General features: G+C 41.1%; 1 protein-coding gene across 5 annotated transcripts in view; it reads right to left on the minus strand.

Annotated features, from left to right (window-relative positions):
* Nucleotides 1-727: 727 nt before the first annotated feature.
* Nucleotides 728-27,958, minus strand: part of net1 (neuroepithelial cell transforming 1) — a 29,954-nt gene continuing 2,723 nt past the window's right edge. Inside the window, exons 1-12 of one of the 5 annotated variants that reach the window (XM_044107638.1) lie at nucleotides 22,104-22,132; nucleotides 21,802-21,865; nucleotides 15,970-16,032; nucleotides 15,264-15,326; nucleotides 4,334-4,441; nucleotides 4,085-4,249; nucleotides 3,682-3,744; nucleotides 3,268-3,441; nucleotides 2,927-3,184; nucleotides 2,671-2,841; nucleotides 2,390-2,576; nucleotides 728-2,264 (exon numbers count right to left, since the gene is read on the minus strand). In XM_044107638.1, coding sequence (XP_043963573.1) covers nucleotides 1,825-2,264; nucleotides 2,390-2,576; nucleotides 2,671-2,841; nucleotides 2,927-3,184; nucleotides 3,268-3,441; nucleotides 3,682-3,744; nucleotides 4,085-4,249; nucleotides 4,334-4,441; nucleotides 15,264-15,326; nucleotides 15,970-16,032; nucleotides 21,802-21,865; nucleotides 22,104-22,117 — 1,770 coding nt within the window. In that variant the 5' untranslated portion in view covers nucleotides 22,118-22,132 and the 3' untranslated portion in view covers nucleotides 728-1,824. The other 4 variants (XM_044107640.1, XM_044107637.1, XM_044107639.1 and 1 more) reach the window with 4 other exon arrangements.

The following is a 27,958-nucleotide window of genomic DNA, read 5'->3' on the forward strand; positions in this document are numbered from 1 at the left end:
CAGAACATCTGATTCATGACCTCCTCTGCATGCCATCAAGTGCTGAAGCAGCCTGATAATCACCCACTTATTCAAGTCAGGTATGTGGCAGAAGGATAACACCTAAAACATGCAGGCAGTTTGTCTGATCAGTGGAATTGAACTCTGAAATAGAGCAACAATTGTGTTGAGAACTTCAGAGTTTTTGCAATGAGGAGCCACGTTGAACTTCCAGTGACCAGTAAGACAGAGAATGAGAAAGTGAACACACCGGCTCCCCATTCACACCTGAAACCTTTTAATGGTAATGACTAACTGGCTAATTGGGCCGTTCTCACTTCTCTTCCCAGCTGTTTAGACATTAATGACTGGTGATTTTGAGAGGAAGGCAACTTTACACCGTTATACAAGATGGATGAAACGTTTTGCATGAAAGTGTTTTTATTGCTGTTAATTGAAATTGCATTCTTGCTAAAATTCTAAAATTTCAGTAACCATAATTGCGTTTCAAAAAATATTATTCAGCTTAGACAGGGAAAACAGGCAAAAGTGGCCAGCAGGACTTTTATAAAGAAAGAAAAAAAGTGCAAATTAGCTACTTCCTCTGGGTGTCGAAGGAAGAGGAGGATCTGACTCTCTATGTCTATATATATATAAGATTTTACACTGTGAAAAATATAATGAAATCTTAGGCCATATGTTTTACTGTGTGAAGCAAGAATTAATAAAAATGACATGAAATCCAAAGTTCACTTTCAAATCTTCTCCCATCTTTATTCTTTTAATTACATAAACACTCATGGCAAACAATTTGCCTCTTCCTCTTTGGTTTACATCTCGACAACCAAAACGTCTTTTTCACACTTACAAAAACCTTCCATCCTTTACTTTCCCCTACGTACTTCATCCATCGTTCACACTTCCTTTATGCTTCCAACATCAGACAGTTCATCTTCACCGGTGAATGATCCCTTTCTGTTCCAAAACCAAACTTTACCCGTCATTTCTCTCTTCTCGTCACAATTCAACTTCATCTTAAAAACATCATCTCTTTTCCATATTCCACTGTTCTCCATGCATGATGCTGCAGGCAGCATCCACAACTAAAGCTCCATGCAAGATGATCCACTGAAAAGGAATTTGTTTCATTTAAAAAGTCAGCAATAAAAAAAAAAAAAAAACAACATGGCTCAGTTCAAAATTTTGTTTGAAAACAAAACTCATCATTTCTTCTCATATGATCTGAATAGACCTTGGATTGTTATTGCTATGATTCTTAGTGAGAAACTAAGATCTGTTCTGGGTTTAAATTAATGCCTCTGCAGGTGAGAACAACAGTGTTCTGTTGTTTCAGGAATGTATCAAAATCAAATCTGTCCCCAGATTCATTTCTAGCTTTGTGTGGTGCATCATTGTCCTTACCAAGCTAAAACAGTACTGCTTTACAATACCTACAAAAACATACAATACACTTTAAAATAGCAAAATGTAAAACGTTAATTAGCCCCAAAATAGGTCTAAAATATTGTTTAAATATCAAATCAATAGTAAACAGGATTGGATTACAACCTCGTTCTTCACAGACTCACACAGATCGATGTGTGAATTCTGGCTTTGGTTTTCACCATGCTTCCCTTTTAAAGCAAGTCAGGCACTTTTTCCACAGTACTTGGCATGGTTGGGATCCACTGGTACATAGCTGCCGAAGAGGACAGTAACACAGAACACTGCTGGAATAATACAAACACACGCAGACACACATAAATAAAGTCCCACGGTTCTTTGTTCTGTTTCTATACAACACACATCAGAGTGTCCACTGAGGAGTCCGTTCTCCCGTTCACTTCACACCATCGTCTCCTTTCTCTTCCCCAAGGAACCCAGTGACCTCTTGTCCTTTTTGCTTTTGAGTGATGATGAAGAGAAGAGTGGTGCCGACAGCGAGGCCAGTGAGGAGGAGGAGTGAGAGGAAAGTGATGAAGTTGGGGAGCCGGATGTGGAGCTGCCGCATGGCGAGCAGGGGGCGGACTGAGAGGTCTGCTGTGGGCAGTTCTCATCCGGCTCCTCCAGGTGGATGATGGCAGAAGCGGAGGACATGCGGCGCTTGGAGTGGACGTTACTCATGTGTGGACTCGCCGTGGAGGGCTCGCCCGTGGGCCTGTGGACTGAGATGGCGCTGCGGAGGCAGTTGAGCCACTGCTGCTTGTGGAAGACGTCGTTGACCTGTAGCGTGTGGGACTGGGAGTGGCTCAGGTCTTGTGAGCGGACGCGGAAAATGTTCTTAGCTGTTGAGAAAACGGGAATATAGAATTAAAGAAGGACATCAAAAAGAAATTGGATTTAGCATTCAGAACTGGTCAGGTGAAAACCGTCCGAGTCCGGTACGGTCCAGTCGGTGCATCGGTCGTACCTTTCTCTGAGTTACTGAAGGCTCCTCTGAAAGAGCCGCCCATCCTGACGTCCCCGTCCTGCAGGTCCTCCAACACCAGGTCCTGCACTGGGATGGGCTGCCGGTACACTTGGAAGCACTGTCGCTCATTCCTGGTGACGGGCCGGGTCAGGACCAGAATCTCAGTGAACAGGAACACGTGCAGCTTCTGGAATCAATACCAAAACAGAAAAGAGTTGAAAGCAGAGCTCTGGTTTGACAAGTTATCTGGAGGATGGTGTAGCAGTGAATGTTTAGCTAACCGTGCCACTCTTGTTGCGTAGCTCCCCATGACACAACAGACTCTTGCACTGTTCGATGCGAGGGTCTCTCTGCCTGTCGTCCAGATACTCCAGCTTCTCGATGTAGTACTGGCACTCGGACTCTCCCTTCTTTATGTTGATGTCGGAAAGAACGCCTTGGATGATTGTGATCTAAACACAACAGAGCAGTGGTTATGATAATGGTAGTCTCTACAGAAGATGCCGTTTCCTGTAGAGTGCCTGTGTGTGTACTTACAGCTTCCTCCAGGAGGCCTACGTCGGGGTGGTCTGGGGGAGTGTGCCTGAGGATCTCCTTCAGCAGTAGGGGGTACTTGACCAGGCGAGAGCGCGGGATGTCGAGAAAGCTCCACAAATCCAGCTTTCGGCTAAACGGAGACTCCAGGCAGCGCTGCAGGAAGTCCTGCACCCGCCGGTCCTGCTTCTTCTGGTCTAGCAAGGCCTTGGCTGCCAGCTGGTTGCTGCAGTACTCTTTGTAGGCGTTGAGCCTGGGAAGCTGCAGGAGAGGCAGAGATGCTTTAGCTGATGGCCGTCATTCAAAACACAGAGTCAGTGACAACTGCGTTAGAGGACACCTACCCAGCTGATAACAATCTGCCCAATTTGGCCCACGGTCCCATCAGACCCTGTGGCTTTGGAGAGCCGGGCCAGCAGGTCTTCATGAAGGGGGATATAGTCGTCCAGGTTACCGAAGATGTGTGTGAGCTCCTCCTCAGACATGATGGAGAGCTTCAGCATTGGGTCATGGTACGCCTGCAGGGGCAGAGAAAAGCCAACCGGGTCAGATTTCAACATCCAGCCAGGCTGACCGGAGCAGCTGCTAAGAATAGCTTGGTGAGGAGCTTTAGGGGTACGAGGCAAAGGCGGAGGAACTATTTTTGTCTTTTTTTATAGCTTCTGGCTCGGCTGCATAAATGGCCTGCCAGAGTTTGATTTAATATGTTTGCTTTTAGATGTCCTCCCTCTGCCTGAAAGCATTTAAAAAGAACAAACCTTGCGTGCAAGCTGGAGGTCCTCAATCAGGTCATGTTCTCCACGAGACAGCTCAAATATGGCCTGAAGAGAGGAGGGAGATTGTTAGCAAGCCATTCCATCAGACTGAATGTAACAGTGGAGGGGAAGCTAATGAAAACAACATGTCTGACACATGAAGGACAAGCTAGAATGCTTGGGCACGAGTTCCAGGCTTGTCAGGTTTATGCGAGTTTACAGAGATGAGGAAATGAGGCCTGGATGGCTGAGATCTGGAATTAACTACTTTCAGACAAATACAGCAGAGACTTGTGAGACTCGTCTGGTACTCTGCTAGAATTTCTTTGTCTGGATTTCTGAGTACAGGCATTCAGCCCGGTCTGATCCCTTTACTGTATTTCTGTGTTCCTGAGCTAAATCTCACCTCCTGGCGCTTGATCTCCTGTGTGGAAAAGGTTCCTTTCTGGCGGACGTCCAACGTCTCTGACCACAAGGTGCTGTTCCTTCTTTTGGGCGGTGTGGGGGCCGTTGCCTTGCTGCAAGGCTTGTGGGGCCCGGCCGACGACTTGCTATCACCCCGGAAAGAGGCCTGAGCAGAAAAAGGAGGTAAACGTCAGCAATGTTGCACAAAGTCCCTCGCATGCAAGAGGGGTCACATGTCACAAGAGCTCACCTGGAGGGTCTGGCCGAAGCGCCGGACGGCCCCATTTTTAACCGGAGAGATGAGGCTGGCTAGCGACGTCACCCTGCCGTGTGGACGGACACGCTTGGTGCTGGGTTCCTGAACAAACACATGAAGGATTAGTCTGGCTGTGGTCACGACAAAGGCAACTCGTCTTCATTCATTGTGCAGCAAGACAGAACGACTCAATCAGGCCTGCTAACTGTGAAACCTCGTCAGGAAACTCAAAACACATTTACAAGAGACAAAGCAGATCAAGTCAAGTTCTAAATCCTCTATGTGAGGAGGATCTGGAGCCGTGCAGACAGCCTGACGCGGTGGCTGACACACAAATACTGGGGAGGAAGGAGCTCCAGCAGCTGTTGGCTCCATCATGTGAGGAGTGGAGGGCCAAGTGGAGAGCACAAAGACTCTTCAGACTGCTCATCTGCTGGGGAGGGGGTCTGGAGAAACGCCAAGAATGCATGAAAACGTGTTTCTCGCTTTTTCAGTACCCCTGACAGAGGCTACAGGTCCGGTGTGGAGCAGCTCAGACAAACCGGCAGAAAACCTCAACCTGCCTTGCACAGTGCAGAGTGGCAGGGCCTGCACAGCAGAGGATACACCTGCGAGTTTAGACAAGCTCTCCAACAAACCTTGCGTGAGAGCAAGCTTACACCTGAGCTGGGTGACCACTCCTCACCCCCTTCCTCACCCAGCCCTGAGGCTACGAGAAGCAAAAGAGCTGCTCGACTTTGAGCCAACAACAACAGGCTGAGGAAATTAGAGAGTCAGAGACGGGCAGGAACGATTTGAGCCGGTAGAGGAATCATTTCAGGAGTTTTCTGAGTTTCTCATGGTGGTGTGCTCATTTTGATTGAGTGCTGAAGCTGCTTGCTGTATTTTCTCCTGACTCAGGCCAAGTGGGGTTTTGCCTTGGCTCAGCGAATGTGGGAAACACTGCAGCCATTGAGGCTCCGGGTGATGCGGACAGCTGTGGAACAGATCAGCTCGGTCTGCTCTGGCTGTGGTTGACACACAGTCTGCTGTGGTTGGGGTTCCTGCAAAGACCCCTGAGAACGTCCAGTACTTCTGGCAAGCGACAACAAAGAGATGCAGCTTGTCGGTTGCTCTAAATGCGGTCTGTGGCCCCTGAAGTTCAGACATGATGGCCTCTAATTTGTAGCCTTTTTATATCAGAAAACCCCCCCACATTTTTATTCTAGACAAAGAGGGCTGAAAACAACAGTACAAGTAGGAGTGGTGGCTTTCTAAAGTCAATATTGGAAAAGCGTGCTGAGCTTTTTGCCCTTCCTGTCCTTTGGAAGGAGGCCCCAGAATAACAAAGGGCCACTAGTCCTGCTCTTTGTCTGCCAGTCCAGAGGCAGAGAAAAGTTGCTATTCCTGTCAGCCTAACTGTGCAGTTTCAGGTTGTCAGGCTGGATTCTGGAGTTGTTTTTTTGTGTTTCCTTTGTGTGGCCACTGTCAGAGGAAAATGTCACTCAAGCTCTTCTTAGAGGACCCAGACTGTCTTTATAGTTCCAACTTCACCAACATCCCTACCTGTTTTGCCCTTTGATGTAACTAAATTTACCCAACAGATGATGGGAAACAAGTGAAAACTGTTTTAAAATTGAGCAATCCTGTGAGAACAGGGTTTGCATCATCATGTGTTTTGGAGCTTCCCTTTCATGAAGATATTGACAGTTAATGAAACCACAAGTGGAGAAAGAAATGGACTGACTTTTACTGCGTACAGAAAGGCACACCTGGCTTTCAAATACCAGCGTTGGGTAAGGCTTCCAGCAGAGATAACACACTTTGCCTTCAGATGTCAAAGGTCAAAATCTAACTATGACTGTTAAGATTTTGGCTTGAGACAGAGAACAATCCCCCCACCCTGCTGCTGCACTGTTTGTGCTGCTTTCAGTTTGCTGACTGTCCTGATCTCACTGTAGCTCACCAAGACTGAGCCGCCTGCTGGGATCCAACTCCAAGGGAAAACTTGGAACACACAAAGTTTACAACTCAGAAACTGTGATAAACTCTGAGCTCCACGTGATCTGAAGCCACACAGGCCAAAGTCTCCTCTCATATACCTATACAGTGCGCAAGTGTGATAAGAAACCAGGGTCAGGCACTGATTCACTCGCAGTCACACACAGGACACACACGTATGGTTTCATGTGAAGCAGCCCCAGTTAAACATTGACAGGAGGACTCAGTATCTCAGTATTGGTACTCTGTGACTTTCTGCCTTACCTCTGATTCTTTGTTGGCTTGGTTCTGGCAGTCTGTCACTTGCAGAGTCCGTTTGATAGGCACCAAGCTACCCAGCTCATCGTAAGCCACCATAGCTTTCAGCAAAAACACAGAATCCTTTAAATCCTGGTGAGTCTGCTCCAAGTAATCCACAAAAACGGAAGTAACAATTGAGTCGAAATAAATTGATGCACCTCCTCCCTACCTATAGGCATTCCTTTGAGAGAGCTGTCTCAGCTGCCCTCATGCACATACTCTAAACTTTGTTCTGAGACACACACAGCAGGGCTGGGCTTTTATACAGCAGTCCAGGCTGAGGGGAGGAGCTGCTGCTGGAGCTCTACGTGTAGACAGTATGTGGATGTGAGGAGAAGCTGCCTGCATGGTCTGTTGAACCATCCACACAAAGTAAAAACACTAGTCAGAATTCTTAAGATCACAGGTAAATCTTACTGCTAATTGAAGCTGATGTAAACAAAGCAGATAGGGGATGATCAAGGATGGCTGCTCGGACCCTGATCAGAGCATTTAATGTGGGTTTATTTCATGGAACTGGGATGAAATGTGCAGTAAAGCCAGGCAAAGATTGTAACTTTTAGTTAGAAACAAATACATCTGCAGGTGGAAAAAGAAGAGTCAGTCAATTTTCCCTTCAGTTCTGATCAGTGATCAGCACATGTTTTTCTATTTATCAAATTGATTAAAATTAAGAACCTCCACCGTCAACCAATGTAAATATATAAATGTTCATTCAGACCTTCATTTAAAACTACTACCTCTGTCAAGGAATCCGTTGAACATTTTCCTCGATTTATTAAAATCCTTAGAAAACAGAAATAAATAGAAATTAAAAATCTGTATTGGTTAGTCCTATTACAAATTCATTTCCTAAAATAATTTATCAAAAGACTTCAATGCAATGAAATAGTATAAAACTGCACACTGACACATATCTTCATCTAATATGAAATAAGTGTGACCCCAGTACAGCAATAAATTATTATTCTATTTCTTCTTTAATATACTGGAAGATTTTTGTTGCAGTTTCTCCAAAAATAAAACTGGATTTTCAAAAAGCTTTATAAGCAACAGGTGAAAGCTGTTACAGCTTTGACACTTAAATCTAAGTGATCCATAAGACGACCGACTATAAGGAACATTTTATGTCTTGACATATTAGGGTTAGGCTCATCAAATCAGAAATCAAATCAAACTTTATTTGTATAGCACATTTTAGCAGCAAGGCATTTCAAAGTGCTTTACATCAAATCAAACACAAAAACACAATGCAACATGGATCAACAATAAAAACAACATCAAGTCAGATTCCGTCAATAAACTTGCAATTGATTACATTTCAAATACAACTCTAAACAAGTGGGTTTTTAGTTGAGATTTAAAGGAAGTCAGTGTTTCAGCTGTTTTACAGTTTTCTGGAAGTTTGTTCCAGATTTATGGTGCATAGATGCTGAATGCTGCTTCTCCTCGTTTGGTTCTGGTTCTGCTGCTCATTACTATAGACAAGGCGTATAAGGAACTAGGGATGAATAACATATCAGGATTAACATGTGTACTGGTCGATATTAGTCATAATTATTAACATAATGTATTGATTGATAAATATTAGAGCGCGCCAATATTAACAAGTGATTATTTTTCCATCTTGGTAATGTGCTATTTGCTTGGACATGTAGCTGTAACAGTGAAGCAGAGCCATAGTGGTGGCGTCAGTGTGGCTGTTTTTTTCAGTGTGTTGAAAGGGTAGTGAAACATACATAATATTGATTATCGGTCCAAATGTTTATATCAGTGCATTCCTAAAAATGTCCCATCATGCCATTCCTATGGTTTCAAGTTCTATAAATAGTTGCAATGGAAAGTGTTAAAGGGCACAGATGTCTCTCCAATACTGCTCCTCCCCAACCTGTTGCTGCACACTGCCTACACTTTTACCTCGCATAAAAGAAACATACATTTACCAATTACTTTTACTCAAACCTATTATACCATGAGAACCTCATGCTGGCCCAGACCTACAGTGTATGTACATATATATGCCCAAATTGACATTATAACGTGTCTAGAGTGTATGATTAGCTCTGTTAACGTTGACTGCACTGCTGTGATCACTAATGTGCATTTAAGAGGCTGTGCAGACATTCTAATGTGTCTAACTAGACTTCAAATAAGCACACATTGTTAAAGTCCAAGATGGAGTATTATTAGTCTGGTATGTAGTTATCTAAAAAGTTGCATATTGAATGAGTCACTCTACTTAATAAAGTGAAATCAAAGCACAAACCACCAAACTATGTCTCATGTCTCAGATGTTAGAGGAGGTCGTTAATCAAACAGTCTGCCTGAAACAGAGCTGATGGTCTGACAAGCAGACCCTGGGGGGAGGGGCAATTACAATATCAATACTAGGGGCACAGTGGCACACTGCGCCACATGTTTACCCTGAAACCTGTGTATTGAGGGTGCAACTTCTGCACACGTTCACTGACTTGTTAGAAGAACGTTTTCAGGTGAACCACACAAAGAAGTGTCTCTTTTCTTATTACTGTGAAAGTAAAAGAAGATAAACAGCCACACCTGAGGACTCCACACCCAAACAGTTGCTGCGAGGTCGAGACGCAGAGGTGTTGAACCCGATGAGTGCCTAATGGGGAGGAGTGCTGCTTAGCAACGTGTGAAAATGTTCTTGCAATCAGGACAAATGCACAAGCCTGTTCAGACAACCCGGGGGTGTGAAAAATAACACCAGCTTCTTCTCGGGCATATGTGCAAGTTTGTGGTGACAAAGCACAGATGCTGATGGAGGCATGGAGATGTTAACACCATGTTCTTTGGGTTTGTTAAAGGACTCGTCTGGTGCAAACCACACTGTGTCTGATCCACATCAGCATCAATACAGCGGGTCGGGTTACTTTAGTTTACGGACCCAGTGATCGGGTCCAGTGTGGGCTGTAGTGAGTGAAAGCTCTGCAAAAGGAGTCAGAGGATTCCTTCACCCGAGGCTGTCAGAGTGTCTGCACAGCGCTGCTGCTGTTACTCACCACAAGGAGAACTTGAGCTGAATCAGCTGTACGTCTGACCCAGCCGCTGTAAAAACTAAACAACATGGCTAGACATGCCTGTGCTTTCCGTCACACGCAGCTGCAGCTGGAGCAGAAGCAGCACAGGATTTACGCTCTGCCTGATCTCAGAGGGCTGTCGGGGAATGAGTAAGGCAACAAGCGGCTGGTTTTTCGCCTGTCTAAGCCATGGCGTGCCACGGACAGACTGGGCCTGGAGGCCTGGTGGCTGCTGAGCTCACCTTCCCCTCCACATCAGCGCTCACACAACCTAATTACAGCTCTGGAGCTGGCACTAGGCTGCCAGCTCAGGCACTAGGAGCCCCATACGCTGCAACAGGGCAGTGGAGGAGCTGCTGCCCTCTGCTGATGGTCTCTACAGCTGCACTAAAGAGTTCCAACACTGTTTTGGGTCAATGATCAATAACTTTACAATAAGCAGTAAAGTCTAAATAGAACAGGGGTCTCAAACTCCAGACCTCGAGGGCCGCTGTCCTGCAACTTTTAGTTGTCCCTCTGCTGCACCACCTGAATAGAATAATTAGGTCATTAGCAAGACTCTGGAGAAAGCGGAGGTCATTAAGCCATTTCATTCCAGTGTTTTGTGCCTGTGAAACATCTAAAAACTGCAGGACAGCGGCCCTTGAGTACTGGAGTTTGAGACCCCTGACATAGAACATTAATGTCAAAAAGTATCCCCCCCCTCCCACAGATTTCTGAACTTTGACTGGGCCACTGCAACACCAATGGTTTCCATGCATTCTGTTGTAGATTTGCTGCTGTGTTTGGGATAACTCAGATAACGAGTAACGTAAACTGTTTGCATGGGAGAAAAAAATATTAATTTCAGTTTGGAAAGCTAATAAATAGATTCATATACACAAAAACTAAGGGTATTACATCTCTAATTTCAGTAAGTTTTACTTTTATAAATAAATAATATAGTTCCAATGAGTTATAGTTTTTTCCCATTAATTACTGTTTTTATTTGTTTTAATTAATGAAAAAACTATTTCAATTTCAGTTTTCGTTATTTGTTAGTTTTAGGTAACTATAAAAACCTTGGCCAAGTCCTTCAGCTGCAAAACAAGCCTAGATCATCTCTCCTCCTCAGTTCTCTGGTCTCATTGGTCTAAAGGACATTACACCAGAAAGATGAGATAATGTACATTATGATTATTCTTGTGGTTCTTCAGATGCAGCATCACCAACCTAAGTTGTGTTGCTGTATTATTATTAGAGAGAAGAGGTTTTCTCCTGCCAACCCTTCCAAACAAGCCAGACCTGTCCAGTCTCTTTGCACAACTAATGTTGAGAACTTTAACATTTAACATGCCGAGGCCTGTAGAGCCTAACATGAAACTCTTTGGTTGGTTTTGTTTGAACTTGGGGTCAGGGTTAAGATTGTTTAACCAGAATTGACATCCATTAATGTCCCAAGACTGGAAACTTCATTTAGTTGTTGTAAAGATGTATATTTTCAAAATTTAATTTTTTTTCCAGAGTAACTTCACCTGTTATAATGCTTTTTGGCAATTTGGATTAAAATACATTTTATTTAGTTCAAATGTATATACCTCTCTGCCTTACAAATAAGAGCTGCTGTATTCTACCCTAAATGCAGTTACTTTAATCAGGTTTAAAGTCATTTAAATAAGCTGTTTCAGTTCCTGTATTTGGCATTTTACATAAGCCCACTTTAAAACCAACAATTTCAGGATAACATAAATTTAAGGTTTTTTGATCAAAAAGTTAGTAACATTATTTTTTTATGATTTTGGAATGAGTAGAAAATTAAAAACCAAAGTGCAAATGGGTACAGTGTTAAATTCTTCTACGTGGAAAATCAAAGACAAAGCAGGTCAGTCATATAAATAACATTAAAGTCATCCCGTTCATTAAATGTTGTTAGATTTTTATCCTTTAGAAATTAAAGGAGGGAGAGCAGTCCGGAAAGCCAACGATTTTTTTTCTTGTCCAGTTTTATTTATTTATTTTTGTATATTTATCCAGTAATTGTTAAAAAGCAAATTCCATACTTTTCCAGAGTGTTTAAGACATGTAGGAGCCCTATTAATTATTTTACTGTTAGATGAATGACTGACATTTCTCACTCTGTAATGACTGTACAACACTTCTTATCCATTTTGGTGTCATTTTTGTTTCGTAAATGATGACACGGTAGAATCTTTTGTGTGCACTGGCAGCATTAGATTGAAGTAAAATGTTTCTTTTTAGGCGCTGATCATGCAAGACTGAGCTGTAGCTATCAAGAGTGGAATTGCTGGATTAGAGTGTGAATGAAATATTTTCAGATAAAGAAACATGTTTCTGTAGAAGAGTTAGAATCCAGTCCACCCACGCAGCATTCCCTTGAAAAAGAGACGGATGATGTAGAAAGTGATCTTATCATCACATTGACCTGCAGAAACAAAAAAGACCTACAGAGCACTCAGTCATTACTCCTGTTTTGTCAGTGTTCACACCCAGAGCAGTCCTGGTTGCTACCAAACAAAGCTCAGGTAAACAAGACTAAAAGGGACACTGCAGACAAAACAGTCTGATGGACCAATTAGACGGGAAGATTGTGGAACAGAAACAGTTTACATTTTCACCCTTGTCTTTTAGAAACGTACACCTTCAGCGGGAAAGTTTCTGAATTAAAATCTGAATTAAGATTTGGTTTCTTTGCTGCTTACAGTAGAGTCTCAAGGGAAATCCAAAACAACACATTGCTCAAACCCACATCAACGTCATTTAAATGACTGCGCTGAATGATTTGTTATTGCTGGCAAAAGGCAAGGATCAGGACAAGACCAGACTTGTGTGGTTAGGCCTTCCTATAATCTAACTCACTGTGGCTAGTTACACAGACATTGTAGCAGTTAGTAAGATATTGAAACAGAAACAGTAATATCTTGTAACTGAAAACGTAGATGCATTTCCAGTAAGACGTAACCGACTGTAGCAGTTAGGTTAATGTAGCAATAATGCAGTCGGGGATTTCTGGGTAGCACACTTTCATTTAAAGCTGAAATGTTCAGAAGAACTGGAGAGCTGCTTCAGTGCCAGACTGCTGCATCCTTAGTGCACAATGCAGCGTTACCGTAGGTCCTTCCTCCCAGCAGCTGTCAGATTATCACCATCACTGCTCCCAACTAACTGTTTACTTATATGCTGGTATTTGCACGTTTTTACTCACTATAAGTAACATTTCAGCTGGTGTTTGTGCATCTTTGCTTTTGCACAGATTTTGTCACTTATTGTAAATAGTCTGTTTTTAGTTCTCAAATTCAGAAGGACATAATGTAAAAGAAAAATTATACTCTGCTGCACTTTTCTTTGGGTTATGTTCGAAATGTTGTCTTTTATAGTACAGTATTTTATTATTTCTTTGTTTTAAATATATTTTATATTATTGTCTTTGAGAGGCATAATGCTGTGGGACACCATCACTGTTGGATGCTGTTCTTATCCAGAGCACATTATTCAGGGGCTTCATGAGTATGGAAAAAATAATTAACACAATATTTTGCTGCTCACAGCATCACCATCCACAATGACTCCGTCTCTTTAAACTACTTGGAGAATATGAGTTACAACAACATTTAATTTTCCTTTGGGATAAAAGAAGAATTTCTGAATTTAAGTCGATGGGCGTCGGTCTAAAAGCACAAAAATTGGCCAATCATTCTGATGAAATGACTCTTGTGATTAGATCAGGTACCACGGCTGATTCCGATAAAAGTGTGCTGAAACGTGAAACAAATCTGTTTCAAATAATTTAACAGAAACTGACAATTTATAGAGCAAACTACTAAATGATAACATTAATATGTATGTGAATATTTTTAGAGTCTTCAACATGACCATTTAGAACAACAATCAAGCACATTAACAACCGAAAGGATTCCTCCACGAGAAACCTCCGAGTGTGAATCAGAGTAATATGAGGAACCAAAGTGACTTGATTAGATAGAAATTCTACTGAAGAAATTTGATTAGTATAAAGGAGTCCTGACCTCCTTTAAGCAGCTAATCAAACCAACTCCTGATATGCAGGCCAAATGTCTCTGCCAGACCCTCAAATGTGGGAGGAGGCAGATTAAACAGCTGATGGGTTGACGGGTTCAAACTGTTAATATCCTCTCAGATGAGGATATTAACAGTTTGGTAAACTGGGACTTCCTTTTTCATTGAAGAACATTTGAGACTTCCGTTTAGGTTCCTGATTGGATTCCTACCTGACAGGCAGAGAAATGAACTGTGCCTGAAGCTACAAGTGTACCTTTAGGACAACATTTTCCCACACATCAATGTCAGTCACAGGTCTTTGCTAATATGAGGAGGCGTGCTCATTGAATGCCCACACATAAATTCATCTCACCCACAAATGTCACCCAGCCATTTAAATGTCTGCGACATGAATGACCCGTAAAACAACGTGACTGCTGTCAGTGTCAGTATTTGAGCTATTCAAGATACATTTTTGGTGCAGACAAGCAAAAAAAAAAAAAAAACAACAAAAAAAACACAGCAAACTATTTATAGTGTTATATAGTCAACATTTTTAGTTATCGTTTTTCCTCTCAGTTTAAACCGAGGAAATAAAGTTTCATCAGATTGTTTCAATCTTCCTGTGATAGGCTTAGTCACAGTAAACAAAGGTAGAAGCTTCAGCAGATAAGATACTGCAGATTAAATAAGACAGAAAGCCCAGAAAGGTATTTGTAAGTCATTACTAATGATGAAAGGCTGCTATGATTAAAACCTGCATTAAAACTAAAAGTGGCAGACCAGCCTACAGGATCCTACCTGGAACTTTTGTTGATTACAGTAAATGTGTTGGAAATGATGAGTTCGCTTCCTGGGTGTTTCTTAGTTTCTCTACAAGATTATTATGTTGTCAAGGCAACAGCTTGTGAGTCAATCATTGTTGAGTGTTCTATAAATATGTATCTGAGTAAAACAAACTAAACTTTGTGAAGGTAAGTGCTGGAGCGATGAGGTCATCAGTCTTTGTCAATATTTAATCCCCACAAGGTTTTCATGAATTTATATTGTTTTGAACTTTTTAACAAAAGTAAAAAAAATTGTTTAAGGTTTTTTTTGTCCCCCTCCCCTCCAGGGGGTCTTTTTATGGGTTCTAGTGTCCCTTATATGACAGTAGGCTGACAGAAAAGGGGGAAGGAGAGTGGGGAAGACATGCGGTAAATATCGCCGGATCCGGGAATCGGCCGCATCGAGGACTCAAGGCCTCCAAACGTGGGTCACGCTATCCCCTACACCACCACAGCACGCCCAAAAGTAAAGTTTTTCTTTAAGAATGTGAGTATGAGTGCTAAGCATAACAACAGAGCTGGGCTAAGAAAGCAATACATTAATATTCTGCAGAGATATTGCTTTATTCTTTCTTTTGATTACTATTTTTCTTCCTCTGAGAATTCAGGACGCTGAGGCTGGAGTTCAAACTGAGCATGCCTGTTCCCACATGAATGCACAGCATGACTTGAGATGACATTCGTTGTGATCTGGTGCCATGAAAGGTTTCATGCATTCTCATCTAAAGTTAATTGTGCCAATCAGTCAGTCTGGTGACGTACCTTAAAGTCAAAGCTGCAGATGCTGATGGAGTCACCGTCATCTTTTTGACTGTCCTTCCATTTCTGTAAAACAAATAGAGTACACATAGATCAATGCCATTTTTGCATTATTGATCCCAGGACCACACAGTTTTATATGTTTGATATGCGAGTTTGTTTTTTGGGTGGTGGAATCTAAACCAGAGACATGGAAGACGATTTACAGAGATTTCTACGGTCTGGAGATGTCTCAGATGAGGATATTATACTTAAGCAAAGAGAGACATGAAGCTGGTGTTGGTTTTCGATTGCAGCTTCCTCTTCAGGAAATGGCTAAAGGGCGATTCCACCTAATTTTTCCACTACTTTCAGTAGCTTTCATCTAGTCTAGTTAAAAAACTACAACACCTAGACTCTTCAAACTTGGACTAGATGATTCTCAACTAATAGCAGAATATTTAAAACCTTTATTTGATCTGTAAAACTTCTATAGAGGACAATTTCAGCACTTTGTTTTTTCTCTATGTAACTTTAGGGGCTCTGCACCAGACCTATAGGCCTTTTGTTTTTGTTATACTCCCGTTAGCCCCTCCACCCCAAGTGAGGAGGTGAACAGTTTAATCAATACAATGTTATGTAATAGAATTTATACGTAACGATTTAATTTAATAGAATCAGCATAGCAGTATTATATCTCTCATTTTTTCCATTGTGTCTGATAAAATACCTTGAAGTCAGAGCTGCAGATGCTGATGGTGTCGGCATCATCCTTCTGTCTACGTTTCCTCTTCTGGAAGGAAAACAGTAGGCTGAATTTCAGCATAAGATCACAGGATCACACAGCTTTACATTCGGCACGGTGATGAACGATTTAGGTCCACTGGTTAGGATCCACTGGTCCTTCTGATGCTGAGGCAGGGCTTGTTAGAACCAGGGCACAGAATCTTGTCTGAATGCAAAGAAGCCAGCAAAAGCAGACATGTGAACAGCCTCTGGCCTCCCTGTTGGAACCCTGGACCAGTTCTATCAGGAACAGGAACAGAATCAGGATCAGGAAAAGGCCAACAGGCAGCAAGTGAGAACAGAGACACAGCTTGTTGTAAAACCCTTAAGATGCCCTGGTGGTCCCTCGGCCCCCTGGGGCCCTGCTATCGCCCATTAACCACCAGGTCTGAGTGCCTCTGCCTGAACACAAAGGAGGTGAAGACCTGCATAACCAGTGAGGTGAAGAGGACCAAAATGGATACATAATGGTCAGGGGTGGGTGACGCTGTTTGTTTTCTCACATCCATAAATATCTCAGGGCTGTTTGCTCACCAACTTTAACTAACACCACCCCCACAAACACACACCTTTAAGCTCCTGCTGCTTCTGACTGCTAGCTTAACATAACAATAAAAGCTCCATTCTGTTCTGAACATGTTATGCTGTGAACAAAAGGTTGTGTTTAACCGACTTTGACTCAGCAGAGTTTCAGTCGGAGCCCCAGATGAGCCAATCAGAGGGATGCATCTGCTGTCTTTAGTCTGCAGCAACAGAAACCAGTCATTACCAGTTTGGACAAGACACTTACATCATCTCAATTTGCTAAAGGTCTTACCTTTCGATAATGGTGTTAAGGCTTATTGAAATTAGGATCTATACTTTTTTTTTTTTTTACACAAATCAGTTCTTTTCAATCCCACAACAACGAAAAAAAAAACAGGGCGATTGCACCAAATATCTTGCATTAGTTCAATGGGGTTAAATTCAAATGTATAACTGACGATTACGTATGAAGCTAACAGCCCACTTCCACTGAGGTTTAAGAAAATCTCCCTGGTAATCCTGTTCAAATAAAAATATCTCCCGTCTTGAATCATTTTGAACAAATACAATACAATCCCAGCCACAAAGTTTGATGTGGAATTACTTCTAGAAGCAGATTTTCAGCTTGACCACTGTTTAAACATAATCACTGGTCACTACTGCCAGTTTGGAGCAACAACAACACTGTTCAGTACTGCTGTTGCTATAAAGTGAAGAAGTTATTTTCAGTGTCAGTGAGTTATTTAATCAGGAAGTCTTAGGAGGCAAAGGGAACCGAGAAGCTCTTTAAAAGTAAACTCGGCATGTGGAAAGCTCATTCAGAATGTAAAGTTGGACAGCAGGAGGGCCTGAACACACTCCAGAAAAGTTTGAAGATTTACAATGAAAATGTATTTATAAAATCATCTCTTCAGCCTTAATTGGTTATTTTGTTTTATGATAATGTAAAAAAAAAAAAAAACGTTATAACATGCATGTTTATAACATGCAATGTTGCAAATGTTGTGAAGAAAATCTCTTGAAAGGCTTCACATGAGCTCATAAAATAAAAGAAGAAGAAGAATAAAAAGACATTTCTTAAACTTGTATGAGGCTTCCAGGGTTAGGGTTAGTATAAAGTTTTTGCACATAACTTTATACTCAGTCTCATTTTAAAATATTAAATCAGATGTTCTCATCAGTATTTGAGGAGCCTTTTAACCAAATACATTTTCACAAACTGTGTGTGTGACATTTGAGACTACAAAGTACAGCTGCTTTCTGTGTATATATAAATGATAAATATCTGAACAGTATTCACATATCTATCATATGCGAGTGCTGTGAATATTTCTTCATCATAACACTGGAAGCAGAATAAAGTATTTACATGGTTAGAATTGGGGTGGGACGTTATAACTTATACTTCAACAACAACAAAAAACAACATCTAAATAAATACTTTCTCACTTAAGTAATTCCTTAGATGGATGCTTCTTTCTTTTTCCATAAAGTTTTCTTTGATATACACATATTATGAGATGTACTAAAAGAAACGGATGATGATTTTGGTGAACTCCTTCCTTTACTGTTCATAGTTCAGACATAGAAATATTAACTTAAATTAGTATTTTGTTCAAAGAAAACAAAGTGGAATGGGAGAACATAATTATGAAACTACCGAGTTGAAGGCTTTTAACAGACTTTCAGAGAAGGCAGCTAAAGTTAGTAAATCACAATAATTCATGTCTCTGCTTGCATCAAATGTGTGAAACCTCCCTCCAAGTTTAATATCGCCTCAAGCACAAGTTTTAAACACAAGACGAAAACAAGCCACATGCAATCTGTGTATGAAAACACACTGAGGGGTAATGGAGAAAATGAGCCACCCTGTTCCTCCAACCCCAGGAAACCTCCCTGTCAGCGGTTTGCACATGAACCCAGATCGAGCTGCAGCCTGTTCAAACGGAGGGAACAGTCCGATGTAAACACCGACTTCACAAACACGGCCCGCCTCTCCTCCTCACACACACACACGCACCCACACACACACTCAGGCTTCAGAGACCAGCGTGGTTTACATTATTACTAACACAAAGGAGTCCCTGACAGATTTCTAGGTTTAGAGTGCAGACATCGAAATGCATCTGCTGAAATGGCAGAAATGTCAAGAGGAACAGTCTGTTATCTCCCATTCTGATGAAAGATTTATGGGCTGCTATGGCTCAAAAGAGCTAAAATGTTTGATGCCATTAAATGATGGCTCTAGTGTTAGAGAAAAGCTATGCTCTGATCTGAGAAGCAGCTTAGTCAGAACTGGTCTGGATTATGATGGATGAAAATAAATAAGTAAAAAAAAAAATATTTTTTTTTAAATTACTGGCTGAAAGAAGGAACCAAATCCATGTGACCTTTGAACTGGCAGAATCATAGCAACAAGCTGAGTTCGGGTTGTGTTATTGCTCTCCTGCACTTCAGCCTCATGTAAATGAGAGTAAAGGCAAGAGCTGGCCGGTCTGGCTGCTCTGCAGGGCATCTGAAAGCACAGTGGGGGAAAGTTTGGAGCTGCAGGCACCATTCTAACTGTAGTTTATTTCAGCTGTAAAACACATGCAGTGTTTGATATCTGGAAGCACCAAAATCTGATCCAACAGGAATGTTTCATAGATCAGAAAGAAAGCTTACGAGAGTTTGTTGAGGTTCTGATGCAGCACTTTGCAAAAAGGATTTCGTTTTGCATTTGTCCACATGATTAACTAACACGTATGTGAGGAATACAGCACATGCAATGGATCGTGGAGGGAAATTCCTGCATTGTTTTCATCATATTTTTGGTAGAAATCTGAAAAGTGTGGCATGCATTTGGGGCTTGAGAAAGACTTCTTACACTGGAGCGCCCAAACTTTTTTTCAGGTGAGCCAACAGAAAAGGAAGATGCATTCAAGTTTTCGACCATAATCACATTTAACATTGCAGTTTTATAGGTTTAAAAAATAAAAAGTTAAAAAATCATCAATAAAGACAATATCGGCATAAAAACGAGTAATTAATCTAATAAACATAAAGTTCTTTTACAGAAGCAGATTTATGCCAGGCAGCTTAATGAAGTGCTTCAACTAACTGAAGTGTAAATTTTATGCTTTATTGTCTATTATGTCATAATTTCGTGGTTAAAGCTGGACCGTTGCTGATGCCTCTTCCTGCCTGAACTTGCAGCAAGACACAAGAGTCTAATTCTGACCGCTGTTAATTACCTCCACATTCCACCACATCAGCTGTGTTTGATCTCCTTCAGCCCGGCACGGAGCTGCAAACCTCACTCACATTTTCATCATGGCTCATCTTCTATGTGTGAGAGAATGTGCAGCTTTAGACTTCAGTACTAGGCTGGAGATAAGAGGGGCATGTGATTACAGCATTCTCATCACTGCCAACTATTTGTAAGGTTTATAAAATTAAAAAAAGAGAGAAAGAGTGGGGGAGAGCTGAGTGAACTAAGATGTTCCACATGGTGTTAGGAGATGACCTAAGTGTGCACCGTTTGTGAATCAAAGGCAGCAGGTTGGCATGAGATCAAGAGCTGCAGGCCTTCTCTCGGTCTGCTTTCATTCCACCTCTGGCTGCAGATGACGGATGGATTGGGTTTCAAGCAGCTGTAAACCTCGCCGCTTGACGTCTACCCTTTCCTGTTTCTAATCACCGTTTCGTTTGACTCTAAATCTGAAGCAGATCTTTTTTTTTTTTTTCATTGTTAAATGCAGCAAAGCTCTGCTGTCTGTTGCGTACGTTTGGTGGAGGGTTGAAGTCTTTTTTCATGCCGCTTGGTCTCTACCTACAGGAACAAAGAGTCTTCAAGCCACAGCAACAGCAGCTGTCACTGATCCTGGAGCAGCTACATGGACATGTGACATAGAAATCCTGGCTAGAGTAAACCTACAGCTCTTTTCACAAAGATAACAGGTACTACCTGTAAGGTGGCTTTGTTAACTCGGGCTTTCAGCCGCAGGATCTGGATGTTCTCACCTGGGAAAGCAGCTTAAACACACATTGTCTCATTTTTATCTCCAAACGGAAGCTTAGCTCCCCGTCTGCATGTCACTACAAGTTATGCACATCTAGAGGCAATTTAGTTGATTGTTTGTAAATCGGCTGAAGCTCGATCAGAATGGATGGAGAGAACTGCAACAAGTTCCAAACTGGGTTTAAGTCTGGACTTTGACTGAATCCACTGATTTATTTTCAGATGCTGAATTGAAGAGAACTCTGGGATGCTGTTTTATAACCTACCCCTGATGTAAACATCCTTCACACAACAGCTGCACTTTTACTCATCTGGAAGTACACACAGCTGGACAGTAGTGCGCCGACTTCTGAATCCAAATGGTTTTACTGTGGGGTATCAGAGTAAAATGGGGGTGGATACATACCCATGACAAATAGGGGTGCACCGATTGTAGTTTTTTGGCTGCAAAAGCCTGACCTACTCATGCCAATTTTTTTTGTCTCAATAGTTGCTAAATGTAGCAACAGTTGCTAAGTTGGCTACAGTGGGGTGATATTGTTAACCACTGATGTGACCTGGTAGTTAGATCTCTCTCATGGCAGAGCAAAAAGGAACAGTGGCCCATCTCCCAAAATTAAAGATTTATTGGTGCAAACCTTCCAGATTTTTATCTGCAAGATCTTTTGTTTTGTGTCCCATTGTTTATCCATTTCACATCAAATCCCAATAAAAAAAAAACCCCAGAGGTTTGTGGTTGTAGTGAGACAAAGTTTTTTTCTTGCTAAATTTAAGTTGTTCCTCTCCATTGTTGCTACAAAAATTACATGTACTTTCTTGCTAATATTGATTCTGAATCTGCTGGTTATTATGTATGATTATGCATTTTAAATACACCTGTTTACATTTTAGTGTATTCTGGTTTCCTGAGATGACAGGAAACTTTACTAAGATGGCGCCATAAAAATAAACTGAAGAAAAATGTAAACTGAATGTTGCGTTGAAGGAGTGTCTTACAGGAAGTCGCCTCCAACTGCTGTGACAATAAGCAGTGCTACTGTTCGAGACTTTGCTGGAAGAATTATAGCAACAAAGACTCAGCCAAGCACCAGAGCTGGGAAATGAGCAGTCACAAGAAAATCATAAACATGAACATGGAGTAAATTGTTTAGCTTTCTTCACTTTATAGTTCTCACTATCACCCCCTCCTGCAGAGCTAGAAGGAAACTTTAAAAAAACAACAACAAAAAAAACAAAGCAGTATATACTCACCAAAGTGAAATCCCACTGTGCTCCAGTAGTGGGAAAGGTGAAAGAGCCCCCACTCCGCAGTGACCTACATGATCATGAAAACAATTAGAGGGAGGATCAGGATAAAAAGATCATTCATCTACATGACAAGTTTGGTTTTTTTCTTGAACATTTGAGGGAAGATTGCTTCAAACAACCCTTGATTGTCCCATGACCCGGCTTAGAAGTGAGTAAATCTGACTTCAAAGCATTCACAAGAGAGATATGAAAGAATTGTTGCTCAGGATGGAGTCATGAGGAAACTTTTCCCTCCCCGTACCTACCACAGCCTGAGCATGATGCAGCTGCAGCCCCGACCAACACAGACAGATAAGGATCCACCCGTCCAGGGAAACTCTGCATAATCCCAGTGGGCCCCCTCACTGACCTCCAGGCTGACTCTGGACCATTCACTTTACTATTTGAAGGAGGAGGAGTCATTAGTTATCCCTCTCTCACCGCCTCCCCCCTCCCAAAAAATAACTTATCGTTTTTTTGCATTGTCCCCAACAAGGTTACTAAAGTTTACTATAAAACTAAAACATACTGAAATTCCACGTATGATCATTTTCATGTTTAGGAATCTATTTATCATCCTTTTGAACTGATGTGAGATAGATTTTCTTTTATTTTAATTTTAACTCCATATTCCTCCCGTCAGAACTTACACCAGTCCACAAAATGACCACAGCAGAAGTTTGGATACAACGATCAGTTTTTGTTCAACAATAATTGAAAACTTTTTTGGGAAATCAATTACTCAATCGATGTAAACATAATCACAATAATCACATAATCACTTTGATCTGTTTGAAATATGCACCCAAAAATTAATTAGTTAATTAATTAGTATTAAAACTATTAAACCACTATTATAACTAATAAAAACTAAGCTAAGACTACACAATATTTAACTAATAATAACTAAGAAAAACTGGCAAACCCAGTTTAAAAATTTATTAAATCTGACTGAATTGGATGAAACGTTACAATAAAACCAACATTAAACTGAAATGAAAAACCTAAAACTATTACAACCCTGGTCTCTAGCCATGGAGGGTGGATCCCTGCTTTCCTTCAGCTCACTAGTGTGTTAAAGCATCACAGTGATGTTTGGGGGAATAAGGTCACAGAGAGAACAATTACACAACCCATCATGCTCAGTAATGCAATCACTGAGGAGAACATCAAAGCAGCAAAAAGGATTAGTCTGATACCAACAATTAACTGAAACTCTGTTGAAGCATTTTTTATTTTCACATGCTTGTGTGAGAAATTGGCCGCAAACTACCAAACATGGCAAAGTGAAGCATGGGAGTTATGAAAGAACTAAATGAATGGGTTACAACTTCAATGCAGACTGGGGGATGAACACCAACGTGGATTATCAGACACAATGATAACAGGGTGAATCAAAACCACTGCTGATGCTCACCCTGTATAAATAAAGTTTGCAGTGTCTGAACATTAATCTCTTTTGGGAGGTCTGAAAAAAGGCATCCGGGGAATGTTGAGCTGCTCCGAAACACTTGTTCAGCGTGTGTGTCCTGCGAGCACTGAGTCATTCCAGTCATACTACACACACACCAACTGTCGTCCCAAAGCGAGAGCTGCAGACAGCTCTAGACCTTCCTCCAGCTCTTCACGACTCCCACCCTGAGTCATGTCCTGAGAAGTCACGCAGAGCTTTAACGAAGATGATCAACAGGAGCTTGTCATATTAGACTAGCACACTGCTCACTTCATGGTGACATAATAGACTATATGAGAATTAAAGAATTTTACCTGTTAAATATAAATAGAATACTGCATTGTAAATGAAAAGAAAAGGATAGAGTTGTATGCAGAGATGCTTCTTTTTCTGTGTGAAAATTTTTAACAATTTTTAACAATTTCTTGTTAGCAATTTCAGAAACTGGGAAGAAACTAAAAAGTTTGAATTTCCTGTGAAAATCCAGGTTGAATGCAGAAAGCTCTTTAACTGAAGAAGTGAATTAAAGCAGAACTGATTGTTAAAGAGTCCAATGTTAACAGAAACAAAAGGCAAAATGTAATGAAGAAATGCAGTAACAGAATACTGAACAACAGAAGCTAACATTAAAGCAGAAACCTTCAAGCAGTAGCAGCTTGAAGCTTGTTTTATGCTTGATCCATGTACATTCCACAGAGCAAATAGACGTGTGGAATCAGGCCGACAACTTCTGCAGAACTTGTACTCTGAGAGGCTCGTCCCCCCTCAACAGCTGATTTCTACCAGGCTTTCTACGGACATTTTGTCTGCAATCAAATGTTTTGAACATTCCTCTTGCTCCGACTTCTTCTCCAACTTTACTGCTAAATCTTTGGAAGCCAACACAGACTGAACGGTTTTGTTCACTTCTTCTGCTGCCATTGTCAAACTACAATCCTATTTTGGCAGACTGCAATTCTTAACCAGTGCAGGAAATCAATCTCAATGGGAGAAATCCATAATGAAGCCAGATGAGAACTGAATGGAATTGCATAACAATGACCAGGTAAACATGCCCATACTCTGTTAGACTTTAGGGAGCAACATAGGGCGCCTATGGAAAGTGTACATCAGTATGCAATGTGTCTAGACGTAAAAAGCACAGCTGATAGTAGCAACAGTAACTTACCACCATCAGCGTACATGAATGGGTGAATGGCATGAAGCATGAAGCGCTTGTCCATAGAACTATTTACCAATGCAGAACAAGTATGTGCAGAACACATGTCATGTTCCACATGACATGTGTCTCAAGACATTTACACAAGTGTTGTTTTTTGGAAACTCACTTGATCACATTAAAGACAAATTGACAACAAACATAAAGCAAAGAATCAAATGAAAACAATGAGGGAGTGGTTATGTTTAGCAGACAGGTTCCATGAGTGCTGGGACCACCCACATTAAATGTACCGTGGGGAAGCAGCAGTTGCTGTTTAGGACCAGAACACACTGAAGGACACTGGAGAATGAGAAGCTTTGTGGGTGTCCTGAAAGGAAGTTAGGGATCAAAGATTACTACAGGTGTTGATCTGACCTCAAACTGTTTTATTTTGAGGACAGCAGACAAATCAGTTTGTGTGACAAATATCCCCACCTTTAGATATTGTAGACAAGACCCAGGATGAATGCTGACTAAAATAATGGCTAAAGGCCAAAAGTGTTAAGTAAAGAAAAGAATGACTGTGTTGAGAGATATGCTACAGGTTGAAACCAGACTTGCCAGAAGATGGGGGGGTTTTTCAGCTCAGGTGGCAAAACAAAGAATGATCATAAAAGAAAGAGAACCATAAAAACATAACAGAATTTCTCCTTAGAAAGAAATACTAATATAAGTAATATTCTTATATTACCCATTTTTGTAAAAGTCCAAAACCACCTCAAAGCAAGCAAATTTTGCAAAATTTACAGTTATTTTGAATTTTGCGGTTTCCACCAATGTTTTCTAATGTGATACTTCAAAAACCCCACACAATTCAAACACGGTTTATGCCTCCTCTGCCAAAGACATGGAATATATACAAAAGAAATCACCAAGGTGCTTTTTTCACCACTCAACAATATCCTCCAAATTCCCCCCCAGATTATTCTCCACTGAAGTCTCTCAGGAGAACAGAAGAACATCACAACCTTCCTAGAACACAAAAGAGAAACCTCAAGAAGGCAGGGTAATCTAAACCATTGGTTTAAGCACAAGTATAGACACCAGTCAGGACCAACCCTACTGCAACCTAAAGCCACAGAGGCCACCTTTGTGACTCTGACTCACGGTATAAATATGACACAGTGGCTCATTCCTTTCAGCCACTAGCTACCAACCTGGAATGAGATCCATGTTAATGTGGCCTTCATGCAAAGTGAGCAGGATAGTAAGGAAGGTAAAATGTAACCATCAGAGAACTGCATCAATACTTAAGAGCTTGAAGTCAACAAGTCTCCGCAACAACCAGTACTGATGAGAGGTATGCAAACGATGCCAGGAAACAAAAAACACATGTCATGTTCTGCCATCAGTAACATAATCATGTAGAGTTCACTAAACTCTGCTGGGAGTTTAATTAGAACTGTGTGCTTAGGTCAGACAAGGCAACGTAACCTCTAGGCAGCAAACACTCCTATGTGCATTGGTGTAAATTAAAGGATGAACATATAGAAAAGGACCTCAGTCACCATTAGGAAGGGTGGATGATCTGTGACGCTGTGGGCCTGGTTCTCTTCTCGTTACCTTGTTAGGATTCATGACATCACCAAGTCTTTGACATACCACCGGATTTTGAATAAAGGCCTGATCATAAACTAGAAAGTGTTATTGCTGTTACTAAACATGATAATGATGGGAAGCATATGAGTGAATGAACGAAGTCATCTCTACCAGAGTGAAAATTCTATGGGAAATCTGTAGGATGACATAAAGAGACTCAGGATTCTGGATAAACTAAGGAAAATGTGCAAGAAGAAAAAGTCTGAACTCTCTTTGTTTTTGTTCTCTTATTGGTAGAAGAGAGTTCTGATTCCATCACTCTGTGTTTAGCACTTAGGGCAATGTCATTAGTGTCCACTGAGAGCATCTGCTTTTGTGAAACTGTCCAAATATTACGATAGCATGTACAATGCATCTCGTTGGAATATGTTAGCCATAGTTCTCTTGCAGATGGAAACAACCTCTCCTCCAGGATTTTGCTATATTTTGATGAACCCTGAGATCCTTGCCTGTTTCTTTAGCTGATCAAAATGTTTGAAAGAATAAATGTTTGATAGATTAGAATTTGTGTTTTATTCTATCAGGATCTTAATGGATTATGCTCAGTGTTGATGTCAGAATCAATTCAAACCAAAATCTACACAAAATGTATATAAATCAATTGGTGACTTAACACTATTATTCCTGTTAAAACTCCCTTTTGTACACATAAAAATGCTGAGTATCAAGTGTTCCATATACCGGATGCCTCTCCTGAGCTTTTGTCTGATTTCCGTGTTGTGGTGAAACTGAAAACTCTACCTAGTGACGTCCAGTTATAAGTTGCCTTATTCCTTTTAGAAATAATGAAATGAAATACAGCAATAAAAAGCAAGTTGCTGGTGAGAAAATATCAGAAGCATGTAAGTTCAATCTTATTATGCATGTCTAAATGTGTACATCTTCCAAGGAAAGTTTAATTGGGAGAAACCAGATCCCTGCTTGGTGTATTAAACTCCCTACAGATAGATGAGCAACAACTGTGCACCTTAAACACAGGATCTAAGGTGTAATCTAAGGTTGTGTGTGTGTGTTTTTCAAGTCATGAGGTCATAAACAGACTCCACAGGGAATGAGTCACAAAACTTACCCAACTTCACGTTTCCTATACAAGAAGCACTTGACGCTTGTGTTTACCTTCTTTAGTTACTGATATGACTGTGATTTTGACTGTTACCACCCTGGGGGACAAAGGTCCTTTCTTCACCTTTACGGTTCAGGGAAGCGTGGCTCATGAGTCAGTGGCTCAGGCAGGATCTCTGCTGGGATCTACCCTTGTTTGTTAAAGCCTGCTAACAGGGAAACTAATCTGACCTGGGGTTTACCTCACTACCATCCTCTCCTCTACCTTTATAGTGGCAGACTGTTCTGTCCAGCAAACAGGGATGCTTAAATGAAGCACAAACATTAGAAGACTGACAGCTTCTGGAAGCCTGTATATCAATGCCAATTTATCGAAACATGATCTCACAGTGCTGAGTTTACAAGCCTCCGTTCGGGTTGTTTTAATCTTTTTCCAGCATTTCTTTGATAGGATTCAGATAGGATTAGCTTTTTTTTTTTGCTAACTTCTATTGCAAAAAGTTCAAACTTTGTGACTCCTGTTGTTATGCAGTGATTTTTTTTAATTCTGTTCACTACTTCCAAACTCAGAGCTCTCACCATTTTCACTCTATCCACCTCATTCCTGACTGTGCTGCTGAAGGATTGATTAGGTTAGTTACTTCCATATGATGAAAGCTGATTGTTTTGGTGGGTATTCGAGTACCTGGTTAGCCGTTTAGCTTTGTTTCTTTTTTTTTTTAATCATCTTTAATCAGATGAAGCTAAAATTGTGGCTTCAGCTGGTGAAAGGTGCAAATTTATTATTTCTATGATCAGTTTTTTCA

Source organism: Gambusia affinis, linkage group LG23 (assembly GCF_019740435.1).
Source record: "Gambusia affinis linkage group LG23, SWU_Gaff_1.0, whole genome shotgun sequence".
Lineage (NCBI taxonomy): Eukaryota > Metazoa > Chordata > Actinopteri > Cyprinodontiformes > Poeciliidae > Gambusia > Gambusia affinis.